Raw genomic sequence first — 25,731 nt, forward strand, 5'->3', positions numbered from 1 at the left:
TCGCGGCGGCGTGGCAGAGGCCCGTGGTTTGACGCTAACCCCTGAGGCAGGTCTGTGAAGGCCTGGGCAGGCCTGGGGCGCAGTCTCTCAGCTCCTCAGAGAGAGAAAACTGCCTTTGATGTGAGCAGCCAGCCGGAGGCGGCCTGCAGGCGGTGTGAAAATAAAGCCTAGACTCAGCCTACATTCACACTACGTACACAAACACACACATAGTGTCTGCTCCTACTTCCCTCTCGTTCCTAGTCACATATACTCAGCTTCTCACTCGCCGTATATATCTCACCACCTCCTCTCTCTCTCTCGTACACACAGATTTCTGGTTTCATCCTACATGACACGTCTTAAGTGCTCTTAATATTCAAAGGCGCAACAGAGAGCCATCACTTATAACTTGTTCTGATCCTCATCCGGCACAATGAAAACGCACAGGTGAAATAGAAACCAAAGAGAATTTGTATTAGACCTGATGTCTAGTACTGTCAGGTGTATAATGCATTTTGTGTAAAAATATACAGAAAGTATACTGTGCAAAAAAGAATGATACAAATAAGGAATAAGAAATGTAATGTTCATCAGATAATACATTTTTGCTACTTAAATAATTGGGATTTATTTAGATATTTCATTATATGTTTCATTATACCTCATTTGTAAGTCATTTTACATACAGTATATCTGCTAAATGAAAAATAAATGTAAAATATGGATGCAAATATATGTATTGTAATTACTCATAATTGCCCAGTCAATCTCTTAAATTCAGGACATACATTTTTATTGGCCAAGCAACCGTGTACATGCTGAGGCACAACAGAAAAGGATCGCTGGCAACGTCATAGTTGTGGGTTTGATTCCCAGAAAAACATACTTATAAAATGTATACATAAACATAAGTAGCTTTGGATAAAATATTTGTCACCTCAGAGGCATTAATTTGCCACCCTCCAAAAAATGCATTATGTTTACTATATGCACTACTGTTCAAAAGTTTGGGGTGAAATTAATTTGTTTTGAAATTAAGAAATTAATACTTTTATCCAGAGAGGATGCAGTAAATTGATCAAACGTGAAAGTAAGGACATTTACATTGTAACAAAAATATAAATATTTAAAATAAATGTTGTTCTTTTGATCTTTATATTCATCAAAGAACCATGAAAAAGTGTAGCACAGTTTCCACAAAAAAATATTAAGCAGCATAACTGTTTTTAACATTTGTTAATAAAAAACAAAAACCAAATCAGCATATTAGAATAATTTCTGAAGGATCATGTGACACTGAAGACTGGAGTAATGATCACAGGAATAAATTTCATAAAAAAAAAAAAAATTATATATATACATTTTTTTTTTTTTTTTTTTTTTTACTGATCTTTGATAATATACTTTAAATACAGCATTGTTGAGCATTAAAACATCTTCCCGACCCCTAACTTTATTATGCAGAGTATAAAGCAACATGCATCTCACCTCCCAAACTATTATGGGCATTTAACAGAGCAAAAAAATAATAATTCATAGCTGTTTGTTTATACTACGTCCTCATGTATTGTTTTGATTCAATTTGGCAGGTTGGTGTTTATTTCTGCACCTTTCGTTTCTCTAATTGCCATTATTGCGAGTTTGAGTTGTTGAGTCTATGCTCTGGCATGTGTTGCTTAATTATTAACAGTAGAATAAATGTGCGATACAGTAATTATCTTAACGAGTTACTGCACTCTCTTTTAAAGCATCCGAGACCTTCTCTTCTTATTAGAAACGAGGCAGGGGGTCTCTTTCCTGTGGGGTACTTGCGACATATCCAAAATTAGCTCCAATAAAATTCAGGAGATGAAATTGTAATATGTATCCAAAGAAGTTCCTGAGGGTGTAAAATTCAGCACTCTTCCACAAAGATAAAAGCGAGATGGAAAGGAAACTCAGATGGGAAGTCAGAGAGTTTCATAACCAAACAAAGAAACCCAGCAAATATTTTTATCACTGAAAAATTTAATAAAATTATTATATAAATTAAGATAAACTTAAAACTCAAACTAATGGGAAAAATAATTGGTGAAAATGGGATTCAATCCTTCATTCCTCAGGCACAAAATTATAATATCGACTCATCCAAAGTCTAAATAAATTAGGCTTTTACTATAAGCAAATCAAATGTAATCAATATATTCATGATTTGCATCCATTGTAATCCATAATTAATCCTTCAAAATGAAAATCTGTTTTGTGTGTACAGAATGCGTCGCACCTCTCAACATCCATATTTTGAAGTATTTATGTTTATGTATAGTGTTCAGACCCCCATAGGTGTGCTTATATTATTTTATTGAAACATCTGAATGGGGTTTATGTGTTTCTTTCCCCTCTCGCCATGACTCAGACTGGCGGGTGCTGAGTGGATTTACATTGATACTGGATTTCAGTCTTGTGGTGCACAGTCATGCTGTCTTCATTGAGCTCCAGTGGATCAGGGGTGTCATAGACTGATGGAACAGAGAGAATGAGGGAGGAAATAGAAAACAGAAAAGGAAAAGGAAATTAGAGAGTTGGAGAACAGCTTTAGAAGACCCAGCAGTGGCAGCAGCGCATATCAGTCCCAACAGGAGTGCTTTTAATTTGACAGCCAGAGAGGAAATGGTGAGCCAGTTCTCCACAGCCGCTGTAATGCACCATAAATTCTGTTTACATTCGCTGTTGGGGAGCTCTTGCAGTCATTTGGTGCCCAACATCTTAACGACTCTCTCTCTCTTACTAATGGTGCTGCGATTTCTATACCACCCAGAGTAAGTCATCTTATCCAAGCCATAGATTTATCCTGAGAGTGAGTCAGTCCTAAATCATGAGCATAAGGCTAAAGCCGGGCTTAGACTACAGGAGTTTTTAAATCTTAACCGATAGTGAAATCCGGTTGCATCACGCACATAAGAAGAATATTCACCCATTTTCTTCTTTCAAATCTCAAACCTACACACACTACAAGATTTGAAAATCATGGCTAGTCACACAACAAGATATTCTTAAGATGATCATGCTAGATTTAGCATGTGATCTCACGGGGAAGCGGATGTAAACGAAATGGATACTGTGTCGCAGCAACTTGCTGTAGACATTATATGAGGAGACATTATAAAGGCAGTCGTGTTCGACCAGCCGTTCCTCCATCTCCATTGTCCACCAGACCTGTACAGCTGCTTGTTGTTTCACGGTCGCCATTTCAAAAGTTCTGTCACATCCTTCTCCTTGTAGACTTGTCTCTCGTTGGCTATTGTAGAAGTACTGACTTAATCACAGTCTTAAAATCCTAAATATCAAACATGTTTGATATTGTCGACCCCAATGTGTCTGCGAGCAGATCGAGAGGTTAAAGATTTGACCTGTAAATGCCTCACATTACCAGATAATTTGGGTCAAATAAATCAGCCTGAAACTCCTGTAGTCTGAGCCCGGCTTAAAGGATGTATTTTTTTAGATTGTTACTGGCAGATTATGGTAAATAGAACTCAAAGTATCTCAGGAAATCTCTGAGGGCACATTTATATCCGAGTAAGATTTTGTTCCTCAATTTAAAACCGTAGACGTCGAGTTTTATTCCATTTTATCCTGTCTTGTGTCTCCAGGGTGCACAGTGTTCTGAACTTCACAGACTGACTGTCTGAAGATCGAACCCAATCTTACTGTCTGAAGATTGAACGTGTGTGTTCGTGTTAGCAAGAGCTAGTAAAGTCTTTGAATGAATCTAATACTTGTTAGCTGTGCTTGCTAAGGAAATGTTATTGCTCAGGGTTAGAGGACTGCTCAAATCTCTATATCTTTTGAATATTATTTCATAGAGACTTGGCAACCACATAGCAACAGTCTAAAACCCCAATTTGACCATACTAGCAGCTACACACAGTAGTAATGCCCTAACAACCACTCAGATCACCATAGCAACTCTATAAACAACTCAAAACACCCTAGCAACTACAGTACATTGCAACACCCTTCACAACCTCCAGGCTAGCCTAGCAATGCATACAGTAGCAGTGCCCTAGAAACCATGAAAAACACCCTAGCAACCACAAAAAAATAATTTACTTAAAATACTTAACAACTGTATAGCAACACCCTGGCAACCACATACCAACCCCCTAGCAATTACCCAGAATGCCATAGCAACAGACTAGAAACCACTCACAACAACCTAGCAACTACATAGCAACACCTTACAAATCACTCAGACCAGCCTAGAAACCACATACACTAGCAGTGCCCTAGCAACCATTCAAACTGGTTTGAGAGAGAGCTATATAACAACAGGTTTAACAACTGTATAGCAAAACCCTACAAATCACTCTGACCAGCCATAGCAACGCCCTAGAAACTACCTAGAAACACCCCAGCAACTGTATAGCAAAACCCGACAAATCACCCTGACCAGCCATCGCCCTATAGAAACTAACGAATTTTACGAGGTGGCTAATTCATACGAATTCATACGACCTCATTTGTACGAATTATTACGATTTTTGCTAAATCGTACATATTTTACGAGTTGCCCAATTCGTATGAATTCCTGACCTGGCCCCTAAACCTACCCATCATGTGGGTTTAGACAATTCGTACGAATTAGCCACCATTTAATCACTCGTACGAATTTGTACGAATTGGTTTTGAGATAGCGTTGGCAAAACCCTACAAATCACCCTGACCAGCCATAGCAACGCCCTAGACACTACCCAGAACACCCTAGCAACTGTACAGCAAAATCAGTTGCACTTTATTTTACAGTTTACGTGTATTTACAGTGTACTTACCTTTGCATTGTTAAGTCCTGCTCATGCATTATTCATAGCATGTTAAAAACCTATGATTGCTTTTATGTGGCATCTCTGTATTTATTGACCTCTATATTAGCACCTATGGTCCAATGAAAAGACCCGGCAGTGTATAACTAGTGATGTCCGGTTCGTGAACGAATCGTTCTTTTGAACCGGTTCTTTTTAGTGAACCGGTCGAACCAGTACACTAAAATCGGACTGAATCGTTCAAAACAGTTCGCGTCTCGAGTCAGCGCTGATCCATAAGTTGCTAAAGTTACTCACTTTCAGACATGCCTGACAGTTCCTCTGACTCGAAATAAACCAATATCCCGGAGTACATTTTACTCCAATAAATCCAACAGTTCACTGAAATGAGATATGTGAGCATGCGCGTACTACCGAACGTACAGGCACAGCGGTTCTCGGATCACCAGTACAGAACCGATAACCGATGAGCTGGAGATACTGAGCATGCGTGATAGCACCGTCTCTGAACCGATCTTTCACTTGAACTGCATAACTGTGCTGATACACGAGCACGGGTGAACCGATGACTTAAATGAGGGGCCGAATTCGGCGAAATGTACGTTTATTTAATAACAAATAAAATCAAATTGATGAAGACCAGTTTATTCACTTATATCTTTAAGACATGTAAAATATCCGCGTTTACACATCGCCTGCACAGGGTTCATTTGCAAGACGTAAATGTAAAAAACTTATCCAAGATGATTATGACGATGATTATTATTATTTAACTGAAGTTATGATTACAAATGCCTTTATTTGAATGTATTTTTATCCGCCGGGATGATAGAATTGACGTCATTACGTGAGGACGTAAAAGAACTGGTGAACCGGTTCATTGAAACGAACTGTCCGAAAGAACCGGTTCGCGGAAAAGAACCGAACTACCCATCACTATGTATAACAACAGGCCGCAGCTACCCGTTACCCTGCAGGTGAAAGAGAGAGAGAGAGGGGAAAACAGTTGAAAAAGAGCAGCGCCACTCATTGAAATGCAGCAGTAGGGGTCCCATATAAACCCTGATGGCGAGTGGTATGTTTGTGTGTGCGCGCCCCCAATACAGGTTGAGCTCCAGACATGCAGCCTGGAGGAGGGAGTGTGTGTTCATGTGAACGTGTGTGTGTGTGTGTGAGGAGCGGTCTCAGCGTGGGAGCACCCCAGACTGGGTTTAATAAAGCCAGCAGCCACTGGCTCGCCCTGATTAGGATGGCAAACATACCGGGTGAGCACACAGAGAGCACACCCCCATCTCCCCAGCAGCCCGTGGGTGGCCCACCACGATACCAAAACAAATGCAGCTAGAGCTAGCATGAAAATGTGTCCAGCTTTAGTTTTGGACTCGGAATTGCTTTGATGTGCTTTTTTTTGTTTCTTGGAAAAGATTTATTTATTTGCTATTTACTTTTTTTTTTTAATCTTCGAGGGCTTAAATCTTTGAAACCACTATGCTAAAATATTGAGCTTGGTATCAAAAAACAGGTATAAGCCCAATTAGACTAAGCCTTAAATGTCTCATTAGCTAAGACGATGAAATCCATTCGTCGAATGGAAATAAAAACGCCATATCCGGCTTTAATCGTCAGTTCGCAGGGTCAGTTCTGCTGACTCTTACCTCAGTAAATGACACTTTTATGGGTTAATAGTTCCCCAACTGCCTTCATCCTGAGACCTCTGCACTGCAGATAACATCTCTCTGTTCTGGCACGTTACCAGCTCTAGGTGCCTCATGATGTTTGAGGAGGTACAGACGCAGTGCTATATAAGATGACTGTATCATCATACGTTAGCAGGATTACCATTGTAAATCTGGCTATATAAATGTAGCGTTTATTTTTTTAAAGTCTGGAGTTTGTGAGACTTCATTAACGATTCATTTGATTTATAGCACCTGGTCATAAGAGTCAGCGGAAAAGTTCAGCAACTCAATTATTAGACAACTCGATTGACTGATTCATTTCATTATAAGAAGCTGCTCATACGAATCATTGTGAACTTAATTACTTTAGTTTTTATGCTTAGCCACCGAAGAGCAAAAGATGCAAAAAAAAAAAGACACGTCATGATTTTTATTATCTAATGAGAGGTCTAAAATGGCTAACGTTTGGTTTTTCTTTTTCTTTTTTCATTAAAACCACCTTTTCAAAAGAGACATTTGTTTGTGAATCAGACTACTAGTGTGTTTGTTTATTTATAATTTTAAACCAACATTAATTATGCAGTTCTCTGTATATTTTGAGGCCATACAGTTCAATAAATAAGTGAGATGCTAATTCAGTTTCCACTCACAGATTCAGCGATTCAATTAGTCTTTTTTACTAATTCATTTCATTATAAAAAACTGCTCATACGAATCATTTGATTGTGAATTGAATTACACTAGTTTGTTTTTATGCTTAGCCATCGAAAGCAGAATATGCAAAAGAAAGACATGTCATGATTTGGAGTGGTCTTAAACACAGAGTGGCTAAAGTTAGGCTTTTCTTTTTTTTTCTGTTTGTTTGTTTTTTCAAACCTTAAAGTGATAAGGTTTGCTCACCCTCATGTCATTCCAAACTGGTTTGACTTTCCTTTTTTTCTGCAGAATACATTGTACAATAGAACAGTTTCTGTTCCCATTGACTTCCATTGTATTTTTTGTCCATACAATGGAAGTCAATGGGAACCAAAACTGTATTTCATTACAAGAACCTGCTCATAAGAATAATTTGTTTGTTCTTTGAATTACATTAGTAAAATCATTTGTTTTTATGCCTAGCCAGAAGAGCAAAGGATGCAAAAGAAAGACGTCTTGATCTGGATTATCTGATGAGTGAATTCAAAGAAGCTTTGGCTACTTTTTTTAATGACATCAGTACATCAGTAGTTTGCCCATCATAGAATGTAAAAGTCCTTCTAATGGCCCCTCTGTTTCCAACTATATGAGCCTACACTTTTACGTTTGAAGGATGGCTGCCTGGACAGTCTTTCCCGCAAGAGTTGAGAGGTGATAATAACTAAAGGTTAAAGACAAATAGCATTAAGTGTTTCATTTTAACCGGCACATTTTGAAAGATTAACTGATTAGCTCTGCACTTTGCGGCACACTGCCTCATCCAGACCGCATAGATGAAGAGATTTAAAAGTCTGGAGTTGCTCAGAGAGATCAGATTACATTTAAAAGTTTTTCTACCCTCATTTAGCCTTCGAAACAACTGAGGCAATTAGTTTATAGAGTAACTGCTCTAAGTGTTCTGTCCATCTTTAGTAACAAAGATTTTACTGCGATTGGCATGTCATCTGAGATAATGCAATGTTCTTTTCAGAATAAGAGCTGCTACTCGTCCGTCATCGCATTTGTATTCAAGACTTGACTGAAGTTTCCAAAAAGCTCACAGTTTCTGCTGCAGATAAATGTTATGAAATGTAACCTCCTAATGAAGGTAATGCAGCCTTATTAGACTTCAGGGAATGTGAGTCTTCAGATGAACCTGTACCTTGTGGCTTAACTTTCCAATTCGATTTTATGCTCTAATTTCTGGGTAGTTTGTTCCTCAGCCTACTTGCCAAATCCTCAGAGAGCTAAATTGATAGCATCCTTTGGCTTTGGGCCTTTCGGGCTGTGTCCGGGTTATGATCCAGGCCTGCGAAGAGAGAGAAGGAGAGAGATAACCCAGCAATGCCCTCCAGGATTTACTGTGACTGGGGAGGGGAGAGAGGAAGAGGGACTGGCACGGCGGAGGGGAGCGGGACGAGCCCGGAGGGAGCGCAGATCGCCTCGCTGCTCAGCATTGCGAGTCTGTTTAGTATTCCTGTCACGTCAGCTGGAGGGAGCGGCATTAAATTGGGATCAGGCAGATTAGAGTCTAATATAGCCAGCTATTAAAGGCTGCAAATGAGAGTGGTGGGTTACAGCCGGAGCCTGGGCCCCTCACCCAGTCTCACAGCTTCTCTCAGTCTCTCAAACAGGCTCCGCGAGGGAAAAAAAATATACACACACAAGAACACGGATAGGATAAGATAGGATAGGATAGGATATGAGATAGGATAGGATATGGGATAGGATAGGATAGGATAGGATGCTATTTTGACATTGTGTTTCTTGCATGCAACAACAAATAGAGCACAAGCTATGATGTCCGATTTTTGTACAAATTAGGATAGGATAGGATAGGATAGGATATGGGATAGGATATAGGATGTATGATAGGATAGGATAGGATAGGATAGGATAGGATAGGATAGGATATGATAGAATAGGATAGGATAGGATAGGATAGGATAGGATAGGATAGGATAGGATAGGATAGGATAGGATAGGATAGGACAGGATAGGATAGGATGCTATTTTGACATAGTGTTTCTTGCATGCAACAACGAACAGAGCACAAGCTATGATGTCTGATTTGTGTACAAATTAGGATAGGATATGATATGGTATAGGATATAGGATAGGATAGGATAGGATAGGAGAGGAGAGGAGAGGGTAGGATAGAATAGAATATGACAGGATAGGATAGGATAGGAACAGAATAGGATAGGATAGGATAGGATAGGATAGGATAGGATAGGATAGGATAGGATAGGATAGGATAGGACAGGATAGGATAGGATGCTATTTTGACATAGTATTTCTTGCATGCAGCAACAAATAGAGCACAAGCTATGATGTCCGATTTGTGTACAAATTAGGATAGGATATGGGATAGGATATAGGATATAGGATAGGATAGGAGAGGGTAGGATAGGATAGGATAGAATAAAATATGACAGGATAGGATAGGATAGGAACAGAATAGGATAGGATAGGATAGGATAGGACAGGACAAGACAGGATAGGATGCTATTTTGACATAGTGTTTCTTGCATGCAACAACGAACAGAGCACAAGCTATGATGTCCGATTTGTGAACAAATTACTCTTATATGCGGAAAATGATTATTTTAACCCTCATTCTGAGGCTCTGTCTGGAAAGATCCAATTTTAAGGGGCGACTCCTTTTAGTGCTGTCCATAAACAGCCACTGTTATGATTGGCTAACGTCAGTGCATAGGAAAAAGTATCAATGCCCCCTCGCTATTGCACGCGAGCAAGTGTTTTGGAAATGTTATCTTTTTAAATACATATAAAACCATAATTTACAGACAAAGCATCAGATATCAGGATTTACAAAATATTTATCTTCTGAAATTTCTTTTCATTGAACAATCCTGAAAAAAAATGTATGGAATATTTTTAACATTGTTTGATGATAATAATAAAAAATGTTTCTTGAGCAGCAAAGCAGCATATTATAATGATTTCTGAAGGATCAAGTGACACTGAAGACGAGTAATGATGCCGAAAATTTAGCTTTGACATCACAGGAATAAATGACATTTAAAATAACTTTTCTGTTTTAATATATTTAAAAATCTTAATAATGTTTCATAATTTTTTTTCACTGTATTTATGCTCAAATAAATGCAGCCTTGGTGAGTATAAAAAGTATTTGCACCCACCCCCCCCCCCCCCCCCAAAAAAAAATACCATGCATATATAAATATTGTTCCGAAACAGTGACATAAGTTTATATGACACAAATGCAATCAGGATCACTACAATGACAACATCAAATGGGACCATAACCACTTTTAAACCACTGAACAATTCTGTAATTTGCCAACTAAAACATCTCCTATTGCTCCCTACTGTTTTTTTATATGCTGTCCTTATTGACTTAAAGCGTGACCCTTAATCATTTGTTGTGGTGATGTTGTTTTCTTTTTAATTGAATCTGCGTGTCAGGCTAGGCTTAGCTTTCAAGAGGCTGAGCTGAGTGAATTTGAGCTTTCATTAGGTCTGCTCTTCAGCAGAAGCCTCTCTCTGGACAGGCTTAAACCAGTGCAAACATATTCATCCTCTGATGATACAGGAAATGTTAATGCTGTTAACATGACAAATGTCAACTTGCTAGAAGAAACCTTTAGACAGAGCTTATGCCTACAATCAAATGAAGATGACAAAGATTATATATTCTGCTGTGTAATGTCATCTGTCCTGACTGAACCAATTAAACTGGTTATTTTCTTCTTAACTGGTTATTATATGAAATACTGGTGTATGGCTTACTGTGTAATCCACAGTATATACTCTTTAATTCCTTCAGAATGTGAAACATGATCTGTGGAAAGATATATACAAAATAAGATAGGATAGGATTAGGGTTAATAAGAATTATTATGCTCATAAGGCTGCATTAATTTACGCATGATACAGTAAATGATGAATACTATAAAAAATACCGTAATATAATTAAATATGATCTCTTTCTGTGTCCGGCAGACATCCTCTTTTCCCTCTTCTGGCGTTGCTGTTCGAGAAGTGTGAGCAAGCAACACAGGGCTCAGAATGCATCACCTCCGCCAGCTTTGACGTCGACATCGAGAACTTCGTCCACCAGCAAGAGCAGGACCATAAGCCTTTCTTCAGTGAGGACCCTGAACTAGACAACCTGGTAAACACTCATGTCTCTCCTTGCTTTATTTGTGTCAAGTTCAGCTGTTTACCTGCTCTTAAAAACTTGTTTACTTCCTGTACCTAAATGTCATATTTGCACTGCCCTCTGCTGGCATATTTGCACTGTGTACTTTAAATTCTGAGGTAGTTTGTTGCTTAAAATATCATTAAAACGACTAGGAATAAACAATGTTTTACTGAAAATAAAAAGTCAGAAGTGTTAGTCACAATGACACTCGACCACCTCTAGTCCGTAGCTCTTTTTTTCCCCTCTATTGTTCTCGTTTCCTCTAACTCTCTCCCTCATATTCATCATCTCTTCTCTTCTGTGCCCTGCAAGACAGTTAACAGTAATTAGAAATTAAGGGAAGGAGGAAGAAAAAGGTCACTGTTCATCATTACCGGGGCACTCGGCCGACTAGCGCTGCTCAGTCAATTAACTCTGCATCTGTGTGCTTTACGACACACTGGTCACACACACGAGTCTTCCGTTCACTAACTCTTCACCGCGACAGTTATAGCGCCCGCGCTGCGCTTCGTTCTCGCCTCAGAGAGATGGCACTGAGCCCTGATTAAACGAGCTGCAGTAATTGGCAGATTTATCTCCTCCTTGGCAAAGCATTTTTTAGCCCATTTGGTCGTCCTTGAGTTCTGACTTTGGGCGGTGACTATTTGAATGCCGGGTAGTTGGAACTGAAAGTTCAGTCCCGTCCAACTGTATCAGCAGAACTCGAAAGTGTTTGTAGCATTAAGCAACGCAACCAGGCAAGCAGTGGCAGGGAGGCCTGGCAAGCTCATATATATACATATATATATATATATATATATATATATATATATATATATATATATATATATATATATATATATTTTTTTTTTTTTTTTTTTTTTTTTAAGGTTATGTAAATAATTTCCTTAATAAATGAAATTCCTTTATTATGTACTTATCTTTTTTTCCAGAGTGTCCTGGCTGCTCTTTTTTTATTTTTATTTTTAATAAATGGTAAAAAAAATAACCATAAAGTATAAAAAAGTGACCCATATCATAGTGCAAAATTGTTTGAGCTGCTTTGAAACAATTTGTATTGTAAAAAGCGCAATATAAATAAATGTGACTTGACAATACTTTATATTCAAAGTATCCTGAATTCCTATTATAGCTTAGTTTGAGGAACAGATGTTACTTCAAGTCCAAAATCCTCCCTTTGGTATTTAAATGAATGAATCAATAAATAAATAAATAATAAAATTTATTTATTTATTTATTTCAGGTTGTATCATCTCATTTTGTCTGTTTAGATGCTGTATCTTAAATTTCATTTTCAGTACTGGCATCTTGCTAAATGAAGTTAATTCAATATAAATATTTGATTAAAAACTTAAAAATTCCAATGAAAATTTGAAAATGTTGAGGTTGAATTTGAAGAACTAAAACTGAAATAATTATAAATTATAGCTAAATATAATAAAAAACTAATACAAAGTCAAAAGATTTAAGCTAAAACTTAAACTAAAATTTAAAATGAAAACTAAAAATATAAAATTAAAAGCTAATTTAAAATAGTCACAAATAAATACTATAATAGTATGTACTGTATATACGTAAATATCAGTAAAATACCTGTAACACTGGTTTAGACCACCTTTGTAAACTGCTTCCTGTATACATTTTTGTGTGTTGACATAGCAGTGTTGGGGAAAGTTACTTTTAAAAGTAATGTGTTACAATAGTGTGTGTTACTCCCTAAAAAAGTAACTAATTGCATTACTTAGTTACTTTTTATGGAAAGAAATGTGTTGCCTTACGTTTTTGGCAAATGTAAAGGCCCCTCATTAGAAAAAGTGAAATGAATAAACCTCAGGCTGAAGGAAAAGCAAAATTAGTATATTATATCAAGTATATTTGTATTACCTAACACATATAAAACAAAATTATTGCAGTTTTGTGTTATATCCCGAGTTTGCATTTCAATTTTAATTTATTTTGAGAAATACTGAATATGTTTTTGTGCAAGTGAGATGAGTAAATGCTCACATTTAGTGCTAAATGCTAAATGCTAACCCTTATGTTTACAAAGCGCACACAACATTTCTCTCAACACAAGGACTTGTACTAGTTACTTGAAAACAGTAATCTGATTACATAACTCACGTTACTTGTAATGCGTTACCCCCAACACTGTGGCACAGATGGTGAAGGCAATCCAGGTGTTGCGGATCCACCTGCTGGAGCTGGAGAAGGTGAACGAGCTCTGTAAAGACTTCTGCAACCGTTACATCACCTGCCTCAAGACCAAGATGCACAGTGACAATCTGCTACGGAACGACCTGGGCGGCCCGTATTCACCATCACAGACCAACCTCGGTCTGCAGCAGGTGACTGACAGACCTTCAGTCTAAAGGCTAAAGGTTGTTTCTAACACATAAACACAGTGCCATATGAATGCACACACTCTCACAGCAGTAACATTTACACTTGCACGAACACAAGCTCTTCTCCCGGGGATGCAAAAGGTCACATCTGGCTTGCCCTTGCTGCTCCTGCTGAACTTTGCTGACCTCTGCGTGAGAAGACTTAAAGCACACACTTTTGGATGTTTTATCTAGGACTGTCAATCAATTATAACTGAATTAAAATGGCAATCAACTGATCAGATTAATCGGAATTAATCACATATGTACTACTGTTCAAAAGTTTGGGATCAGTGATAAAAAAACTCAGCAAGGACACATTAAACCGATCGAAAGACAGTAGCATTGAAGACATTTATAATGTTACGAAAGATTTCTATTTCAAATAAAGGCTGTTCTTTTGAACTTCTATTTATCATAGAATCCTGAAAAAATAATATTAAAACAATATTAAGCAGCACAACAGTTTTCATAATTGTTAATAAGGAATGTTTCTTAAGCACAAAACTTCATCTAGAATCTAGAGTAATAGTGCGTGCTTGTCTGTCACTTTAAATGCTCGAGCTCGTTAAGCAGGATGGATTCTGATTGGCTGTTAATGTTTTTATCGTTCATCGGCTAGATAAAATCATTCTGAAAGTGATTCCAGCGATTTCGTTTCTCTGTGCCGTTATCGGTATAGCTGTGGGGTGGACTTTGGATAATCTTTCAAATTTAGAACGATTTTTAGAACTATATCTTAGTTATCATCCTTGGTTAATTAATTAATTAATCTCCTTGTTTTAGTAAATCCCAGCCATATTGAACTAATTCGTTCTCTCATTTTGACTGAACTAAAAAAAGGGAACAAATTATTAGAACATGGCCGAGATTTAGTAAAACAAGGCAATTAATTATTATATTATGTGCATGATTTACTTAAAACGAGGGAAAGAATTAGTAAAACGTGCTGGCGTATTAGTAATTTGTGGGAACAAACCGTTAATTCATGGCCACGATATACATATTTTATGTGCAGGGTTCTGTATAATAGAGATACTTCTTTCAGAAACATTAATATCAATCTTACCAACCCCAAGCTGTTAAATGGTATTGTATTTTTTGAGAAAAGCCCCCAAATGAAGATAATTTAGGCCATTATATTTTGTTTGTTTTATTTCCATGTTATATCATTGATATCTTATTATGGAATTTACAGGCATAATTATTGTGTGTTCATTTATATTGGGTTCTTATAAATAATATTGAAATAATAAATAACATGTTTACAATGTTCACAACATTTCTTTCAAAGTCATATTCCTCAAGAAATCCACATGTGGACACTAATTTCTGTTTCCTCCTCCTCTTACAGGACCTGCTTCAAAACTCATCCCCATCCCTCACCTCTGTCTCCAGCACGATAAACCCCTCTGGGATCGTAGTCCCTGCCGGTTCGCTGCAACAGAACAACGTTGCCATGACCACTATCAACTCTCAGGTGGTCTCAGGTGAGGAGGCCAATCATCAGTCCCTTTGCCCGCTCCAAAATCAGAGATCTCAGCTTTCGGAACAGCTTTCCTGTCCAAATTCGTGAAAGTAATGCACATTATCTTCATTTGTATAGCTTTTTCTTTGACTAATTTGACTCCCATTGTGAGTACAGAATGTCTAATTACTGTGAAATCGAGCTAATTAGCAGTAAAACAAGAACTCCTTGTTCTCTTCTTGATCCGTTCCGACTACACTTTTGTTTTATTTTGGTGCAGTGAACAGGAGGTGAATTGGCATTACAGTATTTCAACAACAGGCTGGTAGAGTCTGTGATAACATCAGTCCTGTGTCTGTGACTGATTCCCACAGGTGGGACGCTGTATCAACCGGTGGCAATGCTTACCTCACAGGGGCAGGTGTTAACCCAGGGGTTACCACAGGGAACCATCCAAATCCAAAACAATCAGGTGAGGGAAACCGCTTGACAGACAACACTTGCTGTTCTGCTTTGATGCAGAGAAACTGCAGGGCTGTATCTTCACAACTAATTCTGGTGAATTATTTCTAGACTACAACACCATGTCTACACGGAATCACTGCTGTTGCAAAGACGCATTCTATAGCCTGATCCTTTCAGTTTACGGACGCCCTGGTTTTTTTTACATTCTACTTCATCCACTTTTTTTCTGTCTATATGAAATATTACTAAATTATTTACAAATGTACACATAAATATTATTTGTTATGCATTTACATGGCTTCAGACAGTTGCAGTGGCATATTTTGATCATTTTTTATGTCTGCTTATGATGTCTATGGCCTACTAATTTAAATTTAACATTGGCCCTTATTCATAAAACACAAGCAGAACAAATTTCGGTGTAAATAATTAATAACTCCATTCATACGTTCAACCCCATTGAAGTGGATGCAATTTGTAAATTGTTTTACATAATTGTTTTACATAAGATTATGCAGATTTTTTGTTGTCCTTTCTCTTCACAAATAAGACCCAGAAAGGGGGGGATAATTTATTAATTTAAAACTTATTTGTCAAACATTATTTCATTATTAATTAAAATAAACATGTTATTTAAAAATGTATATATATATATATAAATTAGGGCTGTCAAACGATTAATCGCGATTAATCACATCCAAAATAAAAGTTTGTGTTTACATAATTTATGTCTGTGTACGGAGTATAATTATTTTCTATATATAAATACACACACATGCATATATATATTTAAGAAAATGTGTTATTTATATATAAAATATTTATATATAATATAAATTATATATAATATAAATATATATACACAGTATATACATGCAAATATTTCTTAAATATATACATGCATGTGTGTGTATTTATATATAGAAAATAATTATACACCGTACACACACATGTATTATGTAAAAACAAACTTTTATTTTGGATGCGATTAATCGCGATTAATCTTTTGACAGCCCTAATATATATATATCATTTTTTATACATTATCTATATTTTTATATTTTATATTAATATATATATATATATATATTTTTTTAATTATAATATATATATATATATATATATATATATATATATATATATATTTTTTTTTTTTTATTAGAATATACACACATACACTGTATATAATAAAAAAAATATATATTAAATCATTTTTAAATAAATCTGATTAATCATATTAACCATAATTAACCATAATTAACCATAATTAATTACTAATATATATATATATATATATATAGTAATTAATTATATAATTTATATATTTATCCCACAATGTAAATTAATAATGGACTTTGCATGATTTTTTTATTTTTTTTTATTAATGTTATTTTAATTTAACTGTTGCCTTAGTCAGAGCTAAACCTGATTGGTCCATTTGTTAGCAAAACCCCTAAGGTGGCGTGTCACATTAATGCTCATAGATAACCTCATGATGCATTGGTTGCTTCAAGGATAGACATGATGCAGTTTATTTAGCAATTCTAGAGCTGTTAGTTAGTATTTTCTTTGCTGTCAAGTATGAGTCAGGTTAGTCAGGGTTTGACAGACAGCTGGAGCCTGTGCGGATCCCCAACATTGGGCCGAGGTGCTTCACTACACGCAAGCTGGGAATAGAGTTCTGCCCATAGCTACTTCTCCGACAAGCTTTCAGTAATAATACCCCTGCATGAAGCCTCCAATTAATTCACCCTGCTTCCTGAATCACACACTCTCCCCCAATGTGTGTGTGTGTGTGTGTGTGTATTTTGAGTAGAGGAATGGGGGAAGAACCACATGACACCCAGCTGCAAATGTAATGAGGAGGTTGTTTTTAGAGCTTGATTATTATTTATTTATTTAAAAATTTTAAAATCAGTGGGGAGCTGCTGCTTTTTATGGCTTTCAGTGGCAATGGTAGCATGAAATTAATTATCCCTATTTTCAAAGTGGAAATGTTAATTTTTCCTTTTCTTCTTTTATTAATTTATTTATTCGCACACAGAGCTCTCGTAGATTATGCATCTTAAACGTCTCTGAAATGTTAATGTGCCAGTCTCAGAATGCGGTAAACCAAAGGAAAATAAATAGTTAATTTAGCACGCATCCTTTAAATAGTCACGCACAAACTCTTGCATTTTCGCTCGCCTTACATTAATCGTACTTCATAAGTTTGATGAAAAAAATAATAATTTGACGACATTTTCTGCAGCTCTTTGAGTTGATGAAAGGCTTCTGTAAATGCACCCTCCTTGGCTTTAATTTTAGGTATCATTACCCATTGCGTTGCTATGGTGACTGAAGGCATTCCTGCCCTTGCCAAAGAAATGGTGACTGGCGACTCTCTTTGTTTCCGTGGCAACTATCCCTTTCTCTCCCCCACTCACTTTCTCGTCTCTCTTCTCTCTTTCTTCCAAGGTGAACCTGGACTTGTCCTCACTCTTGGACGCCGATGACAAGAAATCCAAAAACAAACGAGGCGTCCTTCCCAAACATGCCACAAACATTATGCGTTCCTGGCTCTTCCAGCATCTCATGGTGAGAAAAAGGAAGTTCTCCTCTCCCATTATTGCCCTACAAGCCAAAGAGGAGTTTAAAATGCACTGCATTTCAATCATATCTGGTTCTTGATTTCATGATCTTACTCCAAAGAGATAAAGACAAACATTTACAGTTACCTCAGAAGACTAAAAATAAAGGCACACCATTTAAATAATACCGTATAACATTTTTGTATCCCAATTTTGTTTTCCAGCATCCTTATCCTACAGAAGATGAGAAAAGACAAATCGCAGCACAAACAAATCTTACCTTATTACAGGTGAACAACTGGTAAGAATGACTAGTTTGTTGCATTAGTGTAATCCACAGCAAAATGGCGCCATCTAATGGTCACGAACAAAATCACAAACCTTGTTTATGATTTGCAAATTGTGTCTAATAAAAATCTTGGTATATGTCTTATATCAGTGTCGTTTTTTCTCTCTCTCTCTCGTCTCTCTTTGAAAGGTTTATCAATGCCCGCAGGCGTATACTGCAACCCATGTTGGATGCCAGTAATCCTGACCCTGCCCCCAAAGCCAAGAAGATGAAATCTCAGCACAGACCCACACAGCGCTTCTGGCCCGACTCCATTGTAGCTGGAGTCCTGCAGACACACGGATCCCACTCGGCAAACAATTCAGACAGTCAGTAATATCAACATTATCTCATGGCAGATATTATGAACATACTAGATATTATATATACGGAACTGAATACTAGACATTAAAAATGACAAAATATGAATCATTAAAGGACACATTTAGTGATTTTATAAAATTAGTTTATTATATTTCTGTCTGAGTTGAGTATATCCTCAGACTTAAAATCCCCACCGTGTCCCACTGCAGCTATTTAAATGGAAATTTTATATATATATATATATATATATATATATATATATATATATATATATATATATATATATATATGATTAATTATACAAAATACAAAGATTTATATTATATTTATATATATATATATATATATATATATATATATATATATAAATCTTTGTATTTTGTATAATTTATCATATATATATATTAGGGCTGTCAAACGATTAATCGCGATTAATCGCGATTAATCGCATCCAAAATAAAAGTTTGTGTTTACATAATATATGTGTGTGTACGGTGTATAATTATTTTCTATATATAAATACACACACATGCATATATATTTAAGAAAAATGTGTTATTTATATATAAAATATTTATATATAATATAAATTATATATAATATAAATATATATACACAGTATATACATGCAAATATTTCTTAAATATATACATGCATGTGTGTGTATTTATATATAGAAAATAATTATACACCGTACACACACATATATTATGTAAAAACAAACTTTTATTTTGGATGCGATTAATCACGATTAATCGTTTGACAGCCCTAATATATATATATATATATATATATATATATATATATATATATATATATATATATATATATATATATATATATACTGTATACATATGTGTATGTATATGATGCATAATAAATAAATATATGTGTGTGTATATGTAGACAAATAATACAGTGTATTTATATATATATACAGTATATATAAATATATATATATATAACAACAAGGATGCATTAAATTGATCAAAAGTGACAGTAACATTAAAGATATTTATCATTTCTATTTGTGTTTATAATACCTTTTTAATGTTTATAAAATATTTTTTTGAAATGCTGTTCTTTAAAACTTTCTATTCATCAAATAATCCTGAAAAAAATAGGACTCTTTCCACAAAAATATTAAGCAGCACAACTGTTTCAACACTGATAATTATAAAATGTTTATTATTTATTGAGCACCAAATCATCATATTAGAATCATTTCTGAAGGATCATGTGATTTCTAAAGGATCAGCTTTGCCATCACAGGAATAAATTACATTTTAAAATATATTAAAATAGAAAAGTTATTTTAAATTGTAAATTTAATTACTGTTGTTACTGTATTCAGGATCAAATAAATGCAGCCTTCGTGAACATAAGATACTTATTTTAAATACATTTAAAAAATCTTACCGATCCCAAACTTTTGAACAGTTGTATATATATGAAAGTGTGTTGCTGACAGTTGATGTTTTTGCATATGTTACTATAACAATGGCCCGGTTTCACAGACAGGGTTTAGATTATGCCAGGATTAGGCCTTAGTTCAATAAACGTTCATTAGAAAAAAATATTTTATTAACATTTATTGACATATTAAAACAGATCAGTTTTAAATCAGACTAACTTAAGCCTTGTCTGTGAAACTGGAGTTTTTGCAATTGACTCTTTGTGTTTCTACACGTGTTTGTCAGATTCTCTGGGCATGGACGGCCTGCAGCCTCTGTCCTCTGATTCCGCCACACTGGCGATGCAGCAAGCCATGCTGGGAGGAACTGACGACTCCATGGACGGCACGGAAGAGGACGACGAAGAAGAGGAGGAAGAAGAGGGAATCGATGAGGAGGAAGATGAAGAAGAGGATGAAGAAAGCGAGGGAGGCAGACAGATGGTTCGGAGAGATCTGGGCCTCAATCACAACGAAGGACTCGAATAAAGGATCAGATCGACGAAAATGACATAATTGACTTAACTCTTACTCATCCCCATGGCAACACATCTCAACACTGCCTGAATGGTTTCCAGTGGACACTAAGTGCCATGGATCATCCAATCGGAATGAAGAGGAGGGGCCTGCTATGGACTTGAATAGGAATAGCTAAAATTCATGTTAAAGTGAGAATTTGAGGGAGGAAGGAACATTGTGCAAAGAACGTACTGTACATTGGGCCGTCAAGCAACTGGTCATGCTACTCACATTCATATAATGCATTTAAGCCTTACTTTGTTTATTATGTCTCTTTGGTTCTCAGGTGTCTTAGCATGACATAATGTCTACCCTCTTACAGTCATATTGATAACCATGCAATGAGTGGATGTTTTAGGCATGTTTTATTTCCTTTTCCTTTTTGTAGATTTAACAAAATATTCAATCTTTGAGGTTTTAAAAAAAGAAACAAACAATCTAAATGCCTGACAGCACAATGTATGTACATTTGATAGTGATGCATTTTACCCGGACACTTCATATTTATTTTATAAACTGTCAAAAGGCAGTGGCACAATCAACAAGGATGCTGTCCGCTGGATTCGCCGGCTGAGCAAATAAACATCAGCCTTGTTTAAGACAAACGCATGTTGAAAGACTCGACCAGTGCCAAGCATCTCTTCCACGCGAGGAACAAAACTCTCGTGCCCTTCTGCAACCGTATAGGACCTACAAATGAAGTTTACTGAAGAACACTGCAGGAAAAAAAAGACATATTTACAGGTGCGTATCACACCCTGAAACGCCCCTCTTTATTTTATGTGAAGGACGAAACAAAAAACTGTGAAGATATTTCTGAGCTTTTCAGCTAACTGTGTCTACAGATTTAATCACCTGTGTCTGATGTGATGTTTAGAAAAGACAGAGGATGTTTCTGAATGTTATTGCAGTTGGTCTTTGTGAAGTACATGTTTCTCATTATCCTTTTCTTGGTTGTTTTTTTTTTATTGTTCTTCCAGAGCAAGTGATGATAGGGGAGCTTTTTAATTATTTGTTTGTATACATTGTTGTCATAATCTATTGTGTTTCAGTAGACCATTTTTGATAATTAAAAACTATGACTCTACTGGACCTGGGTGTCATTTTCCAACCGAATGTATTACTAGTACACACAAATTATTGCTAAATTATAATATTCACCATTTTGTTGGGTTGTTACTGTGAACTAAAGCTAAACATATTAAAACATGTTGGTAACACTTTACAATAAGGTGACTTCTACAGCATGTATTATTCTTTGTTCTTACATGAGCAAACAGTGAACAGCTGTATTTTTATTAACTAACATTAGCAAAGAATAATAAATACTGTAACAAATGTATTGATGGTAGTTAATACATTACCTAATGTTAACAAGTAAGACCTTATTGTAAAGTGTTACCAACATTTTTGTTAACTGAAATAAAGTAAACTAGAAATATTAGACAAACTTGAACAAAAAGAAAATTATAAATGTTTCCTTGGCAAGTTGAATCACTTAAATTACTAACTGAAAAAAAAAAAGGTAAAATAAATAAATAGGATAGGCTATTTACAAATATTGATATCAAAAGCACATAAAAAAATAAATAAAATGGTAATTGAAAATATTAATAAAAACTATTAATGTGAAAATACTCATTTGTTGTAACAATTTTTTTTTTTTTTTACAAAAGATAAACAGTTCCACAGTATTGCTTGGAACTATTTATTTCGGGAAATGCTTACTGTTATGTTTAATTTAAGCATCATAATGTTCATAAATAATCAAGTGTATTTTTGGTCTGTAGAAGTAATACAAAGATTTCAGCTTTAAGACCTCCTGTAAAGTTCCTCAAATCGCTATGTTTTTGTAACCTAAATAACTATAACCTAAAAGGCAAAGTTAGGCTTTATAAAAATCTCTAGCTGCCGAACAAGGAATAAAAATAAAACCTCGTGATTTCCTGCAAGGATTTTTTAAAAACCCATTCATGGCCACTGGCAAATACAGCTCTTATTTCATTGGTGAATATTTTTGGCTGACTTGAGATGTTATTAAACGCCTTCCATACGCGTAGACAATTGCTGGATTCTGTCCTATGGAAGTTTTTAATTCATGTTGCCATTTCAGAATGTTTACTCAGATTTCCAACTCCTCAATCTCAATATTCACAATCATCGAAATCTTTGTTTCTAATAAGTTCAGTACAGTGTGTTCAATTTAACGTTATTGGGCATGAATGGGTTAAGCCTTCCAGTGAGCTCTAAACTTCGTGAAGGTCTGTATGCATCTGAAATAGCAGTGTTTGTGACAATCCAGTACGCACTCTTGAGCATGGCTGCACAGGCAGGGCTGTTCAGGGCCGGAGAGTATTAATAACCCGGGAAATGACAGAGGCAAGAAAAACCACATAGCCGGGTGCATTTGAAGTGGATTGGTGCCACTGGGCTGATGAGCATGTTAGGGAATTCAGTAAACCTGCAGGCCATCTCCACCCTCTCTCTCTGCTTTTACCCCAGCACAGAAGGCTCAAAAGTTCCTCTCTGGCTCTTTTAATTACCCAGTAACCCAGCCCAGTACAGCCTCTCATTTTGCTCAGACCTCCTCCAGTATTTAAGATCCACGCCAGCATCCCTTTCCTCTCCAGTCTCAGGACCAGTTTACCGTTGGATTGATCCACAATACATTCCTCTACTGGACAAGAACTCATAAGGTACTGTAAGAGCAACTGTACACAAATAAGGGCTTTTCACACTTCAATTGTTTTTTTTTTTTTTTGTTTTTTTTGTTTTTAAACCCCAGGTCATTCTTAATCAGGTTTCACACTGTAGGCTACATTTAACAGGTTAATGTTCTTATTTGCATATTATGTTTTTTTCACATTTCACAAGTCGTGTCTGTATCATTGATTGGACGAATATGTGACGCTACCCGTTTAACGTTAGCCTATTAGTAGTCTAGTTTTTGTTTGCATATTCGAGACATCGGTGTCATTTGCGCTAATACAGCACGTGACTTGTTTAAATAACTGCCGCAGTTAAACTGCGTGTCTCGCTCTTGTTCCTGTAAGTATAGGGACATCCCGCGTGACGTCACGCCATTTGGAGCAGCCATTTTGACGGAATAGAAAATGCTAAACCGCCGGTGATACTCATAGACAGTATAAACAGAGACGGGCTCTGGTATAAACTACATTGATACTGCAGCTCGTCGCGATATTCTATCATGCCCGAGCGATGCTGTGCAGTTGCGATCAGACGTGATCATACAAAAGGAATAGGCCTATCTTTATACCGTATCCCGAAAGAAACAAAACGGAGAAACAAGTGGTTGGCGGCAATATACAGGCAAAACGTTGATGGTGGTGCTTGGCTTCCAACTGTTTGTGATATAAGGTACAAGAAGAAAAATGTAAACAAATAATAAAAGGGCATGTAAAATATACAATAAAGTTGAGATGAAATTATACAAGGTTACTTGACTTTTTACGTCTATTCAGTTTTTGTAACATGTCCATGACAACCGATAGCCTGCTTTTGTATGCTTTTAATGAAGCTCTGGTGTAGCGTGATGGGAAGTGAATAAGGTAACGTCAGCTGTAAATGTCACCGAACTCAATGTCAGGAAGTTTTTCTACACATTAAATGCCTGTAAAAAGAACTTGCGGTGCTTCATATGGATCTATGATTCCTATCTTCCTCTTGTATACTTGATATATATTTTTGTGATGCTAATAAGTGCGATGACATGACGTGAAGAGTTAGCTGAAGCTAATAATAGTGGTGGGGGAAAACTCGATTCTGTTCAGATATTTTGCGCACGCAATTATATCAATACTGTAGCGCAAAGTATTGCAATATTTAGGCTAATTATAAAACAATTATACTAATAATTATATTATTATATACTCCCTAATATATTACCCACCCCTAATAATAGATCTATTGCCATTAGACAGTCCATAAACAGTATAGCCAATGTGAGTAGCTGACGGATGTATACCGTCAAAATGGCTGACACACGGCTAGGGGTCACGTGACTGGGAGATCCCTATAGCCTACCATAAAATTGTTCTACTGAATAGACCTTTCGGACCACAAAAGTAAAAATACAACTCTTCTTCACTCAAATTAACTTGTTTTCCGTTTGTCCCCCCTCCTCAAACGATCAACCACGAAATAAGGCGCGTGACAATTTTTGTGACCACAAGCTCATCACTATTTACTGAGTTAGGCTACACGCTATTTCCGCTTATGATTGGTTGTTTATTGCTCCAGCATTTTTTCATATCCCAGGACTAAAAACGGCGCTTAACCTGGGTTAAAACGTGTTCAAAAAGTCGACAACGCTGGGTTGTGCGCTAACAGCCCAATCGAATAATCGTTAACACTTGTGTGTTAAAGTGGCAGTGCATCAAAGGTTTTGGTTAATAAGAACTAGGATAGATGCTAACGAATTTAATGGAAGACATAATTTGTTTAATGGAATAATTTCATGGAAGGCTTAATTTGATACTTTATCATCATGCAAGTAAGGCTCATCATGTGTTCTTGTATCACATTTGCTATTAAACCACATCATCAAAGTCAAAGTGCTTCTTGATAACTTAAGTTGTCCCTTATGCATTCATATTGATGTTATTAGACTTGTTTTGTGTCAATATGAATGAAAGCACATGTGATAAATTAAACCAAGAAACTGCTTACCAGAATATCCTTTTGATTTTCTGTTGTCGTCCACAGTTGGCAGGATGTCTATCGCCAACGCAGCCGCCCAAGCGATGCTCTCTGATGCCCTGCTGAGGGATAGTAATGGGGACAGTCGCATCCGACACCTGGAGCTGGATTTGCCATTGGATAAAGTCATCAAGTTCATTTCCGTGGGCCTGCCGCTCCTTCTGGTGTCCA

General features: G+C 36.3%; 2 protein-coding genes across 4 annotated transcripts in view; both read left to right on the plus strand.

The window, feature by feature from the left end:
• Positions 1–21,971, plus strand: part of pknox2 (pbx/knotted 1 homeobox 2) — a 72,092-nt gene extending 50,121 nt beyond the window's left edge. For 2 of the 3 annotated variants that reach the window (XM_079860392.1, XM_079860393.1), the window contains exons 5-12: positions 11,129–11,300; positions 13,493–13,678; positions 15,069–15,204; positions 15,557–15,654; positions 18,105–18,224; positions 18,442–18,518; positions 18,696–18,874; positions 20,570–21,971. In XM_079860392.1, coding sequence (XP_079716518.1) covers positions 11,129–11,300; positions 13,493–13,678; positions 15,069–15,204; positions 15,557–15,654; positions 18,105–18,224; positions 18,442–18,518; positions 18,696–18,874; positions 20,570–20,811 — 1,210 coding nt within the window. In that variant the 3' untranslated portion in view covers positions 20,812–21,971. The remainder of the gene's footprint in view (positions 1–11,128; positions 11,301–13,492; positions 13,679–15,068; positions 15,205–15,556; positions 15,655–18,104; positions 18,225–18,441; positions 18,519–18,695; positions 18,875–20,569) is intronic. The other variant, XM_079860391.1, reaches the window with a different exon arrangement.
• Positions 21,972–23,466: 1,495 nt separating this feature from the next.
• The window catches only part of LOC307153099 (pannexin-3-like), a 7,395-nt gene continuing 5,130 nt past the window's right edge, over positions 23,467–25,731 (plus strand). The window contains exons 1-2 of the mRNA XM_079862277.1: positions 23,467–23,537; positions 25,567–25,731. The exon at positions 25,567–25,731 is cut by the window's right edge and continues 27 nt beyond it. Coding sequence (XP_079718403.1) covers positions 25,575–25,731 — 157 coding nt within the window. The 5' untranslated portion in view covers positions 23,467–23,537; positions 25,567–25,574. The remainder of the gene's footprint in view (positions 23,538–25,566) is intronic.

The sequence above is a fragment of the Squalius cephalus genome (genome assembly GCF_949319135.1).
Source record: "Squalius cephalus genome assembly, chromosome: 24".
Lineage (NCBI taxonomy): Eukaryota > Metazoa > Chordata > Actinopteri > Cypriniformes > Leuciscidae > Squalius > Squalius cephalus.